General features: G+C 39.3%; 1 protein-coding gene across 1 annotated transcript; it reads left to right on the top strand.

The window, feature by feature from the left end:
* The first annotated feature begins 1,439 nt into the window (after nucleotides 1–1,439).
* On the top strand, nucleotides 1,440–17,666 carry LOC120735996 (interferon-induced very large GTPase 1-like). Its single transcript, XM_040035910.1, has 10 exons — nucleotides 1,440–1,564; nucleotides 3,646–3,804; nucleotides 5,239–5,270; nucleotides 5,854–5,959; nucleotides 6,641–6,681; nucleotides 6,859–6,970; nucleotides 8,806–8,840; nucleotides 10,214–10,319; nucleotides 12,195–12,232; nucleotides 12,323–17,666. Exons 2-10 carry the CDS (start codon nucleotides 3,687–3,689, stop codon nucleotides 17,054–17,056), a joined length of 5,322 nt encoding a protein of 1,773 aa, XP_039891844.1. The 5' UTR covers nucleotides 1,440–1,564; nucleotides 3,646–3,686; the 3' UTR covers nucleotides 17,057–17,666.
* The last annotated feature ends 959 nt before the right edge of the window (nucleotides 17,667–18,625 follow it).

The following is an 18,625-nucleotide window of genomic DNA, read 5'->3' as shown; positions in this document are numbered from 1 at the left end:
ATGACTGAATGAAATAATAAAGAAAGATTCATTTTAAATCTTTTTTTAAATTTGATTATAAAACATTTAAATACCAAACAGCACTAATTTTATATTTCTAAAGAGGTTTTCCATTTGCCTCGAGTCAGATGAAATTTGTTTAGTGGCATCTAGTGGACACTAGAGCAACTCAACTAATTCATGTTGAGATATATGGAGGGCTCATGATGCCAAAATAACAAATTAAATTAAAAAAAAAAATAGGGTCCTTCGCAGTATCTTAGCTATTCCTAGGACTGCACTCTTCTGGACAGAGATCTCGGATGTTGTTGGAGGTCACTATCTCAAATGTCTTCTATGATGTTTAGTGCTATATGTATCAAATCTTCCTTCATCACACCGAACTTCTCTAAGAAATTAATCAAGCAGAACATTCAAATACGGAAACAAAATTTTCTATTCAGAAATGCAATTAAATAACTAATTCAACATCTTAGAAACATAAATGACTCTGATAATGCCAATACTGGCTGTAGGCTTGCCACTCAGATAGACATTAGAAACAGTACTTAAGCTTTCTGTCTTCATCTTTCTAAACAAAAACATCTTTTTTAAAACATTGTGAATGGGTGGATACTTGTTTAAGAGGAATGAGCTAACTTTTATCCATAGCAAGAGCTTTTTTCAATACATAAAATTAAAAAAAAAATCTCTTAACATTTGTCACAAGCTAACATAATTGAATTTTAAGTTTTAAATTTAGAAGCAGTTATGCTCCTGTATAAGACCTTGCATGTAGTTATATGTACTGTTTATGTGGTGATTTATTCGTGCATTTATTCCAGAGGGTTTAATATAATATTATGGAAATGCTTTTAATTTTAAATCTGATGAGACACTTGACTGTTTTAAAAAGTGGAGACTGAAATGAACTGATTACTGTCAAAGTAAGATGTTCCAGTCGTGTGAGTTTAAAAGCTGGTGGGGTTCAACGGTTTATTTAACACAGTTTGCAAATACCATTCAGAGTACATTCATCTTAATTATTGATTTTGTGTAAAACATTACAGTGTGGCTGTAGCATAGTGGCACTACGGGAATCCCCCACATGCACCTGCACACATTGTTTCTTTGTTCTGAACCACAGACCACACCCTATCAGCACAATAATCAACTGCATGTGTAAATAACCACCTGCAGTGTCTGAAGAAATGTATCCTCTTTAAGAGCTTTAAAGTCTCTAAAGAACTGAACACTGTAATGATCTGATAGATCTTGAGCCAAATGCATGAAGAGAAAAAGACAAATGTTGATGTGGATGCTCAGTTATGAAGAGCCCACCGTTTCTTCTAAGCCACAACATTTCTGGTAAATGTTATAATGCAGCAATGATATCATACTTTTACTTTTACTTTCATTCACCTCTCACACTACATGACATTGGCTCAAAGCCTGTGGGAAGGCTTTGTCAGGGGCAGATCTCCAGTCAAAGGTCGCTGAACTCTATAAAACAGTGCTGATAAGATTCACTGAGACACAGCTGCATCTACACAAACTGGACTGAACTCAGAAACACAAAGGAAAGGTGAGTACGTATTAACTGTGGAACATTTTTGTGTGTGTGTACACGCATGTGTGTGTGTGTGTGTGTGTGTGTGTGTGTGTGTGTGTGTGTGTGTGTGTGTCGGTTACTTTCATTCACTGCAAAGCCGAGTTAGCTCTACCAGGGTTAAAAGGTTTAATAAGGATGACAGTGAATCGTGCAGCTGTGATCAGAAAGTTACAAACACTAATCATGGATTCATGGCATGAATTTAAATAAATTCTGCTAATTCTGGTCAAATATCCAACTGTATTTAGGCCAGAAATTTGTTGAAGGCAAAAAGTTAAACCCTATATTAATACGAGTGTATATCTGTATTTGAGCTTGTCTGTATATTTTGGACTGTGTGTGGATTAAGTCATCAAGGAGGTATGCTGTGTAATCAAGAACAGTTTGAGGAAACTGTGAAAAGCCCAAAACTGCCCTGACATTCATGCCCATGATGAGTGGATGTAAACGTCTGACAACAAATATATGCACATATTCCCATATTGCGGTTAAAACACCAAATCTGGGAATTTATTTTCTGAAGAACTGTGCTCATCCCTCCAGAAACACTTGGAGAATAAATGCCAATAAGCACTAAACCTGTTCTTGCAGCACATGATCATCCAGCATGTGGCCTAAGATGCTTTATGTTGGGCTTTCCTTTAATTTATCCATCTTATACACATTGTTTTTACTTAGTTTTCTTGTGAAAAACTCTGTTACCAAACTTTGAACTTTTGAATGAACTTTCATATTTGCTGCTTTCACATTTGATGTGGTTGAGCTTCCTTTTACTGTCAGTTTTGTCTAGTTGACAAGTTTGGTACTCTCCACTCTTTGCTCATCGGTAAAGTCCCTGTTGCCATATTCCTCCATTCTTATGTGGGGCTTTCAAAAATATTAGTTTAACATTTTTATACATACAATATAATCAGGAGCAGTTCTAAGGCAAAAGACAGTGGTTAGAGCAGCTGACAGATAACTAGGTAGTTTGGTCTGAGTCCCTGTTCAGATGCAGATGATTTTTTTTTTACATGATAGGAAAATGACTGAGAACTCATTTGTTTCCTGTCCACAAACTGAAGGACTGCAGTCAATGCAGGAATCAGCACATTTGTAAAGGTAACAAAGTAGACAGTTAATATATAAAGGAAGAAAAAAAAAACTTCAAGTCAGAGACAAAAGTTAAAAAAACAAAAACAGGGAAAAAGCCACCTTTTCATTCTTAGTGACCTTAGAGAGGATGCAGTCAAAGCCAGATGTAAAGAAACACTGAAAATGGTTCATATTTACCAAAACACATTATGATGACTTCTAACCACGGATCATTTTTTGTTTAACTTCACAAATCTCAAAAAACTCAAAAACTTCATGTGCAGTCAAAGGTCTGCAAATATTTGTGACATTCTTTGCAGTTGAAAATCATTCATCACACATCACAAACACAAATCATCACACACACAGACCACATCACACATTCACAGGCACAGTGCCAGCATTGTGGATCACAAGACATGTGTACCCTTGTAATTATTGAAGTTAATGTTTTCAATGGAACAAGTGCGTCAGGGGTGATTTGTGAATGAAGGATAGCAGGCAGGGTGAAGGGGTTGGTTCACATGTCGATGGAAAAGAAAACCAAAAGCAGCATGTTCATTCAAGTGTGGTCAGTTTCACTTTGGGGTTGTTTTTAATACAACAACAAAGTGTTAGATTTCAGAAATGCTAATATTATGAAGCTTTTCTTATAATCAGGTGTTTTTATAGTGTGGTACTTCTAATTTTACTAAATTCAGAACCGGTTTTCAGTTTGTGTCACTATGTCTTCTTGTTAGTCTGGGCAACAGTAGCTCTCCGCTGAAATCTGTCTGCTGACCTGATAAGGTCGCAGTTTATTCTGTATTTGTTTTGAGGAAAAGCACATTAGTTGTTTACAGTTCATTTCTGCTATCTGCTGCTATGATAAAGTTGTAGTTTTTTTCCTTGATTCAAAATGAAACCAAGATGCAGTTATTTAATTTTCTGTTTTCTGTAATTTTCTGTTTTAATCTCTCTTTTTGAATCATCTCTGATAGATTACACTACTGATCTTCTGCTTGGATGAAAATCCACCGAGATGGAGGAGCTTGAGCAGACAGCAGAAAAGAAAGGAGGAAAAAGAAACCGTAGACTTTGTAGAAAAAGAAGAAAGTGTAAAATCTTCCGTTTGTGTTGCTGTTGCTGTGCCACAGACGGTACTGTGTTATTTACTGTGATCTCTCTGTACACACTGGTGTTCTGCTGCTAGCTGATTTTGTAGTTGATTAATTCATCTTTTAAATAGCATACTCGTTCTGCTTGTAAAACACAAATGCCTTAATTAGGCAGGGACCCCGTATAACTAGCTGCAGACTGTGCCTGTAGCATTTCTGTAATGAGTGTGTTTTTTTAGGTGAACTAGCTTAACCGTTAGCAAACTAACTATGTGCTTCTGGCTCTGCAGCTGTTTCACCAACACTCCACAGCCCTGCTAAGTGGTGCATATAATAAATGTGACTGTTTTGTAGTTGTAGATGGCAGGTTTAATGTTCCACATTGTTCAAAATAAACTGTCAGCTAACCGGGCTCTTTAGTCAGTGCAGGCCGAAGAAGCCTACTCCTTGTTAGCAATGCCTGAGCCAGTCTTTCCAAGCAGCGAGGAACCCATGCCGGCTTGGAGACCATGATAAGGAAGCATAATTCATTCTTATTCTCAAATTGATTTTCCCACTTTGGAATAAACCCACTGAGAAAAAAACTCAAACATAAACTAGAGACTCCAGCAGCCACCGTTAAAGACATTTTATGGTGAAGAGCCAGCATTGCTAAATACTGAATGTAACATTCATCTGTTTTAATTAATTATTTGATACAACTCAAACTGTTAATGTAGCACACTTAACGTTTTAATCGCTCTTTACAGTCGTAGAAACTGAACATTGAACAGTGATAACTAAATCGCAAGTAAGTGATAAATCATCTGACCTACATTTATATAAAGTCGTTCACTTCATTTATTTTATCTGCTTGATGGAGCCCATTATGGGTTTCCCTTATGAGGACCCAACAGGGCAAAACTGCTGTGGACCCTGTGTCTGCACAACCACTTGGGCCCCATATTCCATGTGATAAATGTGGATTTGTCACACCTACAGTTCCACAATACACCCACATCTACCCACTGTGGGCCTGCACTGGCATGTTTGCTGGATCAGCTTATTTCCCTGACTTCCTGTTAAATCCAGATTTGAATGTACAATACTTCATCTTATCTGAAATACCTCATAGTACCATGTTATCCCACAGTTGAGCGGGCTTGTTCACTTCTTCACAATGCGGATCATTTACTTCAGTCTGAGCTCTTGCATTTTGTCTTTTCTCCCTTCACTTCTTTTTTCTTCTTTCTCACCTTTCTAGCTGGTTGCATTGATTGCTGCCTGTCTGTTTCTGCCAGAGGTCTACTCGTTTCAAAAGGGTGTTCTTCCTTCCCACTGACGCTAGGCGCTGCTCATAGGGGACTGCATAGTGTAATGTGCTTTGAGGCAACTGTTGTTACTTTAAAAGTAACAAACTGAAACATTCAGGACTTAAATGTAGTAATCAAACCTGACATTATGTATAAGTTGTGTTTTTTTTTTCTTTTTCCATAGATGAGTTGGATGAAAGTGAAACGACAACAAAGGTAAAAAAATAAAATAAATAAATATATATATATATATATATATATATATATATATATATATATAATTCTCACATTTAATCATACAGCTGTCACACATATTCATTTTCTAAGAGTTACATTTCAAGATATACAATACAAGCATGTCCATAAGATACATTTTGCTTAAATCTACAAAAACCAATGACATGCAATTGTTGTTACCCACAATGCCCAGTTCCTTTGCAGATTGATTAACCTCTGCCTATCTTTACTTGCCACAAACCCTAAAATGCTCTTCTCATGTTGCTGACCTGTCAACCAAATTAGCTGCAAATGTCCTTCCAGCTGTTTGTCTTTAGTACCTACTAAAGTACTTACTTTCTGAAACATGTTGCTGCCATCAAATTCAAAATGAGCCTGTATTTTTAGTGAAATACTAAAATGCCTCAGTTTAAACATCAGTTATTTTTTGTGTGGTCTATTAGGAATAAAATATCAGTTTATGGGATTTGCAAATAATTGCATTTCTGTGTACATCCTTACAGTCAAACACTTCAACATTTTATCTCAGATCTAACCTGTTATTTATTACCTGTTTTCTCAGCCTTTATTGAATAAAACTGGTGAAGCTCAGCACCTAGAGCTGAACGTTACAAGCACAGGAAGTGAAACTGAAAATGCATCTGCACCATCTTCCACCAATAACAGAGGTAATCTGATCACGACAGCCTGACCGAGCATTTTAAAATATATTTTTTGGAGTTGTTTGTTGGACATTGGAGTTTAAACACGAAGAAGAATTATTAATCTTATTAAACACAAAAGTGTGCAGAGGAGAGAAGCTCTGAAGGACAGGAGTCCAGCTTGGTCCAATCTGTGTTTCTACAGATATCAAATGTGTAATCTCTACTTACTGTTCCTTCAGTACTTTTAAGTGTTTTTGTTGGCTGCTCTTGGACAATTCTCAGTACATATTTCAAGCTCTGATCTCTAAAAATGCATGTCCCAAAACAGCTCCTACATGCAGCAGAAAAATGGAAAAAATGTCTTCCTCTGTCATGATTATGAAGAGACATGAAGCTCAGCACAGAGACATATGTGTAAACATTAATTAAAGTTATATTTCTGTATGAAATCCGATGTTTTTACACTACACTTTACACTAAAGCAACAGCAACAATAAAGCCTTCCACACATTGTTATCAGTGTGGTCAGAAAATCTTCTCAGTTTGTTGAACCAATATAATAATAAACACTCAGTATTCAGTATTGATCCATGTCCAGTCACTAAGACGGCGTACAACTCCATTTACCATGGACAATATGCAAATAACATGAACAAAGAACAGTTGCCTTGACTGCACAATCATCTTTTCTATGTCCTCTTGCAGTAGGAGAAAAAGTGGAGATCACACGTGAAGTCAGAGGAAAGGTGATGTTTTACCCTTTAATGTTTGTTCATCATTAAAGGACAATGTCTGTGTTCTGAACATAATGACAAGTTCAATTTGATTCAGTTTTATTTATATAGAGCCAAATCACATGTACAGTTTGAATCTCAGACATCGCAGCCAGCAAATAAAGTCATACAAGTGACTTCTTTACTCAGACTGAGCCACAAGACGAAAATGAAGATCAGTCAGAGAAAAGAGAAGACACCGCAACAGGAGGAGGAGAATCTGAAAGCTGGACTCCATCACAACCTTTAAACATTGAGAAGGGTAACAATGAAAACTTTACTTCTACAGTAACATGTATTGAGGGAAATAACTATTTGATGCTTTGCTCATTTGCAAAGAAATAAACAGTCTTACAAATCCAACAGATTCAACAGTTCAGATCCAAAAGTGTCTAAACGTCATTCAAAATTAGCAATATCGTGTAAAAGCTGTCAGTGTGCACAATAACTGAGCTGGTTCACTTCTAGACACTGACCTTCTTCCAAAACATGGTTTATTAGCAAATACCCAAAAATGTCACTTCCCTTTGTCCTGAAAAGTGACCATGTCCTCAGCACCACCAATCAGAAGATGTAAATCAGATCATGTGACATTTAAACAGGCAATTTTCACCGCCGTTCTCTGCGACCTGCTGGAGCGGGGGGGCTAGGAGGAGAAGTTGGCCGTCCGACTGCGGTCTGGAGTGTGGGGCCTCCCTGCTGCTGCGGAGTCGGGTCGTTCTGCCTCTCCCCACCGCAGGGAAAAGGGTAACACCACCTGGGTCTGGGTGCAGTTCCCCCCTCCAAGGGCAAGGGTACCTAGACCCGGTTCGTAGAGTACGCTTGGGGAGTGTGATCGTGTGTACAGCGTCTCTTTATGTCTGTCTCCACGTTGGTTGAGTGTGGAGTAAGTGCATATGAGAGCATGAGGGTGGGAATGGATGTTTGTGTCTGTGTGTGCCTGTATGTCTGTGTCTATATGTCAGGTTGGGTATCAGACGCCACCTCTCTGGGGACATCTCAGGCCCTCCAAGGTTTGGAGGCCTATCTCCCCCCACCACCACTTCCCCTGCCAGTGGCGGACTCCCTCAGACATCGGTGCGTTGGTGGTTCTTTGTGTCTGGGGATGGGCGTCCAGGTACACACCGGCTCACTCCTTGGCGGCCGCTTATCGGGGCCTGGAGCCTGGGGCTCGCTCGGGCCACTTCGGAGGTGGGGTGCCCCCGGCCTCTCGGCCTGGGGCTCGGTCACTCAGGCACGGCTGGCTGCCGGCGGAGCTCACGGGCGCGTCACTGCAACTCCCCCTGGCTTCTGCTCCGCGGCTGTTGAGTGAACCCTCATCTGGGACTCTCCTCAGCTCTTTCTGGGACAGTGGCGCGGCTGCCCCTCTGTTAGTCTTCCTTGGTCTCTTGTGTTCTGGGGGCCTCTGGATGTCTGGAGTTTTGATCTCCTCCATACCTGCTTCATGCCCTGAAGGACGGGGCTGTGGCCCCCCCACACCCTCTAGCAGATCATTACATGAAGGAACCTTTTAAAAAAACAAGGCTGGGATGGTCAATTTGGTAAAGTAAATCCGTTGGGCATCTTTCTTTGCCTTTAGACAATAATTCTGATGGCAAAAGAGCCAAATGGGACAGGCAAAAAATAAATAAATAAATAAATAAAAAAATAAAAAAAAATAAACAGGCAATTTTATCAGTTCGTTCACAGTTATAATTTTGTTTGCTAACTTTATGTGCTATTTTGTATCTTAACAACAGTAGTCTTTTGATACATCATATTATTTTACATTACCTATATGTGTGTCGTTATTTATTTTAGGCACAGTGTAGTTAGTGAAGCGTAACTTCTGTTAATGGATTATTGCTCATTCTGTTACTGTTTAGCAGTGTGTAAAACGTTTGGCTCCAATCCTTCAGTTGGACGGATTGAAAGTAAAGAGGTCACCTTTGACAGGGGCAGCATCTCGATTAATACATCAATGTATAAATACAACTAAGACTCTTTATATTTAACTGAAGGAGATTAATTTCTTCAAAATAACATATTTTGACACTTGATAAAGCATTTCTTCAATGTTCGATCCTTTAACCTGCCTGTTGTTAACTTACCCTGCAGGAGAGGAGTCAGAGAAGAGCGCAGCTGAAACAGAGGTAAAGATGAAGTCTTTGTATCGTCCCTGTTCACTGTCATAGCAAAATGAACACCAAACTGCTCCTCTAAGTCTACTTATAGCAGTCTACTCTGGTGAAAAGAAAGTACACTGTCAATATTTTTGTTTTACAAATATAATAAAATCATCTGTTCCTTACCAGGTTCTGAAACACAACCTCAGGTGCACAACAAAACATGACAGATTACACAATGTCATCACTTATTTAACAGGGAAAAAAAGCCAAACTGCAGTAGCAGTGTGTTAAAAACTAAGTTGAAGTTTTGGCAATGTGCAGATCTGGAGCAGTGTGAGAAATGTGTGTTAATACAATCTTCCAAGGAGTGGACATAAAGGTCGGACGTAAAATGCTCAGAGAAACTGCAAAAGCATGAGAGCTCCTGACTCTACATGCCCCAGTTAGCATACTAAATGTTAACCTTCATGTCAGTAGAAAAGGACTGAACAAATACAGGTTCTTTGGAAGGTCTGCAGGAGAAAGTCTCTATTCTCTCTCTAAAAAAAAGTTTAGATTTGCAAAGCTTCATATGAACAAACCACAAAATATATCTGGAACAATGCACTTCGGACAGATGAGAACAGAGTGGAGGTGTTTGCCCATAATGCATAAAACCAAACTCAGCATATCACCGCAAACACCTCATACCAACTGTCTGCACTGTGGTTGAGACGTGATGATTTTGCATCCACAGAAAACCTTACAGTCGCTGAGTCATCCAGGAAGTCTGTATACTAAAGAAGTCAAAAGATATTTTGAACTAAATGTCACACAACAAATCTACAACAGAAAGGCTGAAAAAGAAAAGAACAAATGTGTTGAAATTGTCCAGTGAAAGACCAGACCTCAACCCAACTGATATTCTGTGGTGGGAGTTTAAGAGAGCTGTGCAAAAATAAACGACCACAAATCTCAAAGAATTGAAGCAACGATGTGAAAGAGTGATCACTTCAAGTTATTGCTGCTAAAAGTGGTTCTGCAGTTTACTTAATCCTGGGGTGGACTGGTTTCTCTTACGTAGTTTTTCACAAACTGCTTCATTTTGGTTCAGTCTTTGTTGAATACTGACAGGCAGCAACAAGTTACGATACATGCGTGAGATGTTTATCAATATGTTTTATTCTCTAATGCTTAAAATTTTATTTGTGAAGAAAGTAATTTCTAGCCATAACAGCTGAGGTTAAATAACAAGAATATGATGAGATAAATTAAGTTTTCAGTTATCGAGTGGTTAACACTGTCATTTGAGAGGAAGAAGGACCTTGGTTTCACAAAAAAATCAAGAGCTTGTCATCATTTTGTTATAAAGGTCGGTGGCTCTACCTGCACGCTAAGTTAAAATATCTGTTTTTTAGAGCTACACTATGAATGAAGACATACAGTCAAAGAGTAATGACACTGCAGCACCAGCAGAAAACTCTATAATCAAGATTCAAGCGACATCTCAAGCCAATAAGAAGGGTAATATTGTTTATTTGAACTCTGATCATACACAATAGCAAAACATATACATATCTCACACACACACACACACACATATATATATATATATTAGGGGTGCAACGATACACAAAATTCACGATTCGGTTCGGTTCGATACTTTGGTGTCACGGTTCGATATTTTTTCGATACAAAAAAATGTTCATGCATTTTTAATTTGTCATTTATTAAAATTATAAATATATATTTTAACTCAAAAGTACAGTTTTTAAATTTAACCCTAACCCTTGTGCGTGTTTTTTATTTTGACAGCGAATGCGCACCTGCGGACCATTTATGTGTACCCCTGGTTATTTAGCTCATCATATTGCAGCCACAGAAATTCTTTTGTCCATGAAACCATAAAGCTGCACTTTCTTTTTGCCTTATAGTCTGATTTGTCATAACTTCTCCGTTTTGTGGTAAGCTTTTCTTTGGCTGTCACTTCTTCACCCTGACCTGTCTTATTTGGCTCAGCAGAACTGAAATGCTTTTACACGCTCACTCACATAAGCTCAGCGATTCTCTGCGCGATCAACCTCTCACATGTTTAAGCTTGCTGCGGGAGATTTCACTTGTCATGTTTGCATAGTAAGCTAACGATTAATAAGACGATGTCAGAGGAATTGGTGCACAAATTATCATCACTCACAGATCAGTGCTGTCGCTCTTTACACACAGTTCGCACGATTGCAAAGTGAAAGCAAAAAACAAGCGCAAATTCAAACGCGACTTCAATGTGTCACATATTGACAGTGGCTCACCGATGCCAATGACATAATTACCCAGCTACATTTCTGAAAGAATGCAAAAGCATTGACATATATTTTTCCTACAATAGCCCGACGGGCAGGGAAGAGATAGATTTTGGTAGCCCGACTGAAAAAATCGCTAGCTCTGGGACGTCGGGCTAGCGATATTGCAAGCCCTGTATCTGATTGAGGAATCACTCATCTTTGGAAAAGAGAGTTTATTACAGAGAAATGTCTCTTTCCAAAATAAAAGCTATACTATCCGCTTCTTCTGGGCTATATTCTCAGCAGCATAAGGAGAATCATGTGCTAACAGCTGTCTAAATGACTCGGCTAAAGTTAGTAGCATGCTTGTTGTTTTTGTCTTTGCACTAGGATGATGTCGGCGTAAATGTGCAGTCATATTCGTTGTGTTCCCACTAGTGCTTTCAGGTTAATCTCGTTGAAATGACCTTAACGCCACAACACGGCAAATCTCCGTTAACGAGCTACCGCCGATCGCTCCGTGCATGGGGCTGGGCTAGACGGCAAACACTTTAACGAGCTAACTGCGCTAACACACTAGTTCACACCAATGTAATTGAGCATTGCATGGCACATCCAACATACTGTTTTACTTTAGTCCATGACTCGCTTACCTTCAGGGTCATACATCACATGAAAACCAAAATAATTCCAAACGCCAGATCTGAATGAGGGTGGGGGAGGTGCCCTGCGCTCTTCCTTCTGACTATGCTGTCTGTGTTGAGCGCTCAGTGGATCTGCGCTCGACAGTGCAGCCTAGGCGGAGTAGTCGAACACAGATTCACTGAGCGCTCAACACAGACAGCATCGTCAGAAGGAAAATTGATAAAATAAATTACAAATGTTGTATTGTTCGATACATATGCGTACCGAACCGAAAGCACTGTATCGAACGGTTCAATATCGATACGAATATCGTTGCACCCCTAATATATATATATATATATATATATATATATATATATATATATATATATATGTGTGTGTGTGTGTGTGTGTGTGTGTGTGTGTGTGTGTGTGTGTGTATACAGAAATGTGCTGATTCCAACTTACTTGGTTCTGCTTCATTGATATCCCGCAGGAACGTCAGATAATGACGCGAGTGAAAATGAAGAGGAGGTAAGAGAATAAACATTTCTATCAAATGATCAAAATGAATATTTGGTTTGTTCTTTAATGTGATTAGATATTTTAATTTCATTCTCACAGAAGAAGTCATGCCATCGACATTTTGAGACACTCCTCAGCAGACTTCATCTTCAAGACAAACTCCAACTCAAGTTTTCAGTAGAAGATTTTTTTCAAATACGCCCACCTATAAAACTGCACCACATCACATCTGAGAAAGATCTAGCTCAGATGTTTCTCTACAGACTGATGATGTTAGACTACAGGGTCAGATGTATTCTTGTAAGACCAGACAGTCTTGAGATGGCCTATTTAAATCCCACAGTGTCTGAAATCACTGAGACGGATGACGGTGATTTGGAGGCTTTATTGAGAACAAGCGTAGACACACATGAGAAAGAACAGACTCCTCTGCATCCAATGGATGTTCAGATGGCAGTATATCACTGCTCAGACAGCTTCCTTAAACAGATCATAATTGCAAAGCTCGCTCAGTGTCAGTATGCCTTACCTTTGCTTGTTCCTGACCCAGTATCAAAGGAGATTGTGTGTCCTTTGTGGACATTCAGACAAATAACAAAAAGCTGGAAGGTAACTCAAATCGAACCTGACTCACAAATTGTCACCATGAAGAACATCCCAGTCTACAAAGCTCAGACACCCTTGGTGTCATTTTTCCGCCTGGGTTCTTTGTCAGTGTCTAAATCTCAGCTGATGAACACTTTGCTCAACGATCGTCACAGCACCTTCTTCCACAGAAACTGCTTAGGAAGCACCAAGTCTTGCCATCTGATGGATGGTGTGGCAGAGATTGCCTGGTACTGTCCTGCTGGAAAACCCAATGATGCCTTCAATGACTGCATTGCCTTTTGTAATCTTCATGGTGACGCGCTGTCACTTCAAGAACAGCGTGAAATATTGATTGAAAAATCCTCCATCAATATTTTTCTTGTTGAAACTCTGCAGAAAAACAAAGAAAGTAGTTCTTTCATAGCAACTCTTTTTAAGTCCAAGAAGTCGCTCATTTGTGTCACTGTTGATGACTGCTGTGATGTTAAGACAAAAAATGGAAAATACATTATCGGGCTCAAAGATAAAAACCAAGCGGATGTATCTGAACAGCTGAAAAAGATCATTAGAGAAGTTTTATCTTCTCCAGATGGTTCCAACTTGAAGCCATTTTTCCATCTTGAAACCATGGCTGAGCTCTCTGGAACCAGAGTGGATGAAAGTGACCCAGCCTGTCAAAGAGGGAAATCTGCTGCTTTGCAAATAATTAATCTGCTCACAAAAGACAACATGGATGTCTCAAAGATCAAAGATGAATTTCTTGCTGTTCAAGGGCAGCTCTGGTGTGACTGGTGCAAAATACACAAACAGCTGTTTCATCTTAGAGGAGAAATTGAAAAGGAGAGAAGTCAAAAGCAACAAGAACTGATGAGAATCCGTCAGAAACAATGTGCTGCTCCCTGCAGTAAACTGATGGAGCTGTTCATTGGATCCCTCTCATCATTGCCACCAATAGACAAAGAATATTTCCTAAAATGGACTCAGATCTTAATAGATGCGCTCTCCACAAATTATCTTTCTTTGATTCTCAGAAGTTACAATACAACATGGTCTGAGGTCTTGGTTTTGAAAAGCAAACACGACAAATCAGATTTGCTATTGAGAAAACAGGCTGAGCTCGAAGGCATCTCCAAAAAACTGCAGTCTGCATCTTTTGGCTTGGAGCACATCTTCAGGGAAATGGGACAGATCTATGAAGCCCATAGAGAAATACAGCAGGAGAGAAACAACACTGACTGGTCTAAATATCCTGAGCTGGCTGCACAGTTGATGATATCAGGATATCCAATGGAGCTGATGGATGGAGATGCAGGTCACGTGCCTTTAAGGTGGATCTCCAGTCTTTTAGAGGAAGTCATCAAGAAACTGGGTGACCAGAGAGTTTTTGTGTTGTCAGTTTTAGGCCTACAAAGCAGTGGAAAATCAACAATGCTGAACACCATGTTTGGTTTGCAGTTTGCAGTAAGTGCTGGCAGGTGCACCAAAGGTGCCTTTATGCAACTGCTCAAAGTATCAGAGGAGATGCAGAAAGACTTTCAGACCGACTATGTTCTAGTGGTGGACACTGAAGGACTCTGTGCTCTTGAGTTGGAAGGTAATGCCACTCCTCACCATGACAATGAACTGGCAACATTTGTTGTTGGTCTGGGAAACTTGACATTGATCAACATCTTTGGAGAGAATCCATCTGAGATGCAGGACATTCTGCAGATTGTTGTTCAGGCTTTCATGAGGATGAAGAAAGTTCATCTTTCTCCCAGTTGTGTGTTTGTTCACCAGAATGTTACAGATGTGGCAGCAGCAGAGAAAAACATGGATGGAAAGAGACGCCTGCAGGAAAAACTGGACCAGATGACCAAGCTAGCAGCTGAAGAGGAGGTTTGCGATGCAGAGTGCTTCAGTGATGTCATTGAATTTGATGTGCAAAAAGATGTGAAATACTGTGCCCAGCTATGGGAGGGCAGTCCACCCATGGCTCCTCCAAATCCAGGTTACAGTGAGAGCATCCAAGAACTAAAGGACGTCATCCTGTCTAAAGCTTCAAAGTCTGCTGGAATCACACTCTCTCAGTTCAAGACCAAAGTTGAGGACCTGTGGAATGCCCTTCTGAATGAAAGCTTTGTTTTCAGTTTTAAAAACACACTTGAAATCGCAGTATACAGAAAACTTGAGGTTCAGTATGGGAACTGGACCTGGGCCCTTAGAAGCAAGATGTTGACCACTGAAGAACAGCTTCATAACAGAATTGAAAATGGAGATCTTGACAAGGTTGAGAAGACGTATCTTTTGGAGGAAACAAGCAAAACATTTAAAGAAATTAGGAAAGCGATAAAAACATACTTTGAGAGTGACAAGGATAAAGAAATGTTGACTCAGTGGAGAGGACGATTTGAAATCAAAATCAGTGAGTTTTATGATGAGCAGGCGAGCAGATTAAAAACAAAACTTGATGGAGTTATCCTCCAGAAGAAAGCATGTAAACAGTTGGATGATGATAAGACAGGCTTTGAGAACAAGCTGCTACAGAAGAGCAAAGAGCTCGCTCAGCAACTGAAGGATAAAGTCAGAGATGAAGAAGAGCTTAACAAACAGTTCAACTCTGTTTGGAGTGGCTGGATTACTGAATTAACAGCAGATACTAAAACAGTTGTAGACGTCAACTTGGAAGAAGATTATTGTACTATTCTTCAAGAACTCGGTTTTGAACTGGCTTTTGTAGATGAATCAAAAAGACGTGGGAGATACAAGAAAATATCTGAGATTGGTGATTATTCAGACTACCTGAAGACAAGTGGACCAAAATTTCTGGGGACTGTGGTAGATCTTTACAAAAAATATGCTTTCAGCAGTTCTTTCTCATTTAAAGAACAACAACAAATCAGATCGCTCATTGAAAAAGCTGAAAACGAGTCCCTTGGTGCACTGAAAAGTAAACCTGTAGTAACAAGAGGCTACACACCAACTTACTTGCATGAACTTGCCAAACATGTGAAAGATGAAGTCGAGAAATTTGTGTCAGAAAGGAAATTTGCTTTGAAGAAGGATTTTACAGTTGATCTCTTGCTGTATGTGTTCGACAGAGCAGAGACTTGGCTTCTCGAGTCCCATAAAAAATTCAAAATGAGGAATGATCCACTCACATATTTAGAAAGCAAGGAAGCACAGTTTTCCACAGTTTTTAGAAGCTTTTGCAAAGGAAACTCATCTGCTGTTGTCCTTGGAGAACTGATCTGTGAAAAGCTGAAAGCTTCCACTGTTGAGGTTCTCTACAACAGGACTGCCATTGATCTGGCTGACCAGATGAAGTGCAATTTCCCAGCATTCAGTGGCAACACTCTGGACTTGGAGAAACATATACTGAAGTCCCTCGCTGAGAAAGAAGTCTTTGATGATTTCATCACCTACATCAAGAACCCAAGGAAACATACAAAAGCTTTTATCGCAGCAGCAGTAGAGAAATACATCTTCAAAGATCACAAGGATGAAGCCGTGAATTTACTTGAGAAAAACGTTCTTGACATCAACTCACTTGTTAGTCAAGCTTTATTTACTGCAACACATAAAGTCCAAACTCAGGGAGGAGAGGCAGACAGGTGGCTGAAGGAGTTTTCCAGTGCGCTAAATGATAAGCTTACTCTGGATCCCATTTGTTCTCAAAACTTCAGTGACATAAATGATTTTAACTTTCTGAAGGGAGAGATAGAGAAAGGATTTGCTGCCATCATTGTGCAGATGAGCACCATGTCACTGGAAAACTTGAAGGAATCCAGACTGAAGCCTGATGAAATCCTCACAGATCAGCTGTGTAAGCGTTGCTGGGTAAAGTGTCCATTCTGTTCCGCTGTTTGTATCAACACTATTGAAGATCACAGTCCCGATGACCACAGCGTCCCTTTCCATCGACCTAATGGGATCCAAGGATGGCACTACAAAGGCACAGTGGAGTTGTGCATCACTTTCTGCACAACAAACGTTTCGAGCGAAGGCAGGTTTTACCCTCATCATGATTCAGAGGAAAGCATTCCTTATAAACAATACAGAACTGCTGGCTCAAAGTATGCCACATGGAGAATCACTCCCGATGGGTCGAGACTATCGTACTGGAAATGGTTTGTGTGCCGATTTCAAAACACACTGGAAGAGCACTATAACCTAAAATTCCAGGGCAGAGGAGAGATTCCTGATGACTGGAAAAAAATCTCTAAAGAGGAAGCCATTAAAAGCCTTGATGAAATGTACTGCTAACTCAAACAAACTGAAGCCCTGGGCTAAATTATCTTTTCTTTTCACCTCAAAAACCCACCTAATATCTGAATTAACCACTGAAAATTTTTGTTTTAGGATTAATCAAGATTCTTACAACTAACCGGTGACAGTTGGTCAGGGGGTTTGCAGCATAAACAAACGTTTGGCAGCCACATAAAGAAAATCACCCGCATTTAATAACTGTACACAGACCTTGTGTGTGTGTGTGTGTGTGTGTGTGTGTGTGTGTGTGTGTGTGTGTGTGTGTGTGTCAAATCAAGTCATTTAGTTTGATTAATATGTACAGATTTATCAGATATGTTGTCACAAATTATGTAACATTTAAAGGATGAAGAATGTAAAACTTTTTACACAAATAATTTGAAACTACTGCCACTGAAAACCATATCAGATCCACAACATTGTTTTATTTTAATTTTTTAGTTTTAGATTCTATATTTATGCTAAAGAACATTGTCCCATATAAGATTTAGGATGGTGTTGTCTAGCTTATGCTAGAATCATATAAAACAGTTATTATATCCTCACTGTATGTAGTTAGTTAGACTTTTGTTTTATGCTGACAGTTTTCATATACATACAATTTTTTTTATTTGAAATTGTTTTGGACTTTTTAAATGTGATATGAATAAATGACATGTACATTATCTAAAAATGCTTAAAAAATAAACACTCTAAATTTTCTAAAAGTCTTTTTTTGTTTGTTTTTGTTCTGACGTACAGTCTGAACTTTGTGAATTTATATGCACAGAAGTGAGTATTTCAAAACTCCTATCAAGCCAAGTTTAATTAAAAGAGTAGTACTTAATAAAGTATGTTTATGCAAAAAATACATTTTCCAACTGATAACAATGAAAATACGTTTTAAAATTTGTGAAAGTGTTTATGTGTTACACATAGGAAGTAGCATAACTAACTTGCATAATCAGCTAATATTATGCCTAAAATACCCTAAAATTCATATTTTGCCTCTGATAAAAAGTTAAGTGTAAAGTTACACAGCCCAACAGGGTTAGATCCACTTCAAAGGAAGGAGCTAACAGAGGCTAACAGCAGCACCCCATACCAGTTGGTGGCGATAATCCACCATTTCCCTGTTTGCCAGCCACCAATAAAACGCACAAGAAGAAGAAAGACGCCGACTGCGCTGCGGCTCCTTCCGTAAGTCAGCGCTGACTTGCGTTTAGATTGGTCCGTTACCTCCGTCTCTGCTTCTCTGCCCCGGAGGCATGGTTTCGCGGCAAAATTAAGCCTCGTTGACGCAGTTAGACAGCAGCAGAGACTCGTGAACAGGTGAGACTTAAAAAGTTTTATTTGTGCAAATCTATTTTTTCCTGCAGCTGACTGTTGCACTTTCTGCTACCTTTGCATTAACTCCGGCTTCCATAGCTAATCGGTGTCTTTACCGCCAAGCCTTAGAAACTCCTGAAGACCTGTCACGAAGTCCATGGAGAAGTTATCCTCATGCGTACAGGCTTATCTAATCATCCGAAGAAAAATATGCCCGCATCTGAAGTACATGTACGGATTTTAATACGCCTCTTTCAA

The sequence above is a fragment of the Simochromis diagramma genome, unplaced genomic scaffold, assembly GCF_900408965.1.
Source record: "Simochromis diagramma unplaced genomic scaffold, fSimDia1.1 OVJJ01000816.1, whole genome shotgun sequence".
NCBI classification, from domain to species: domain Eukaryota; kingdom Metazoa; phylum Chordata; class Actinopteri; order Cichliformes; family Cichlidae; genus Simochromis; species Simochromis diagramma.
This window is presented reverse-complemented; position numbering and strand designations above follow the sequence as displayed.

Coding starts and splice junctions, on each gene's coding strand:
- LOC120735996 (XM_040035910.1), top strand. CDS start 3,687: ATGGAGGAGCTTGAGCAGACAGCAGAAAAGAAAGGAGGAAAAAGAAAC. Junction 10,320..12,194: donor ATCTCAAGCCAATAAGAAGG/GTAATATTGTTT, acceptor GATATCCCGCAG/GAACGTCAGATAATGACGCG. Junction 12,233..12,322: donor CGAGTGAAAATGAAGAGGAG/GTAAGAGAATAA, acceptor TCATTCTCACAG/AAGAAGTCATGCCATCGACA.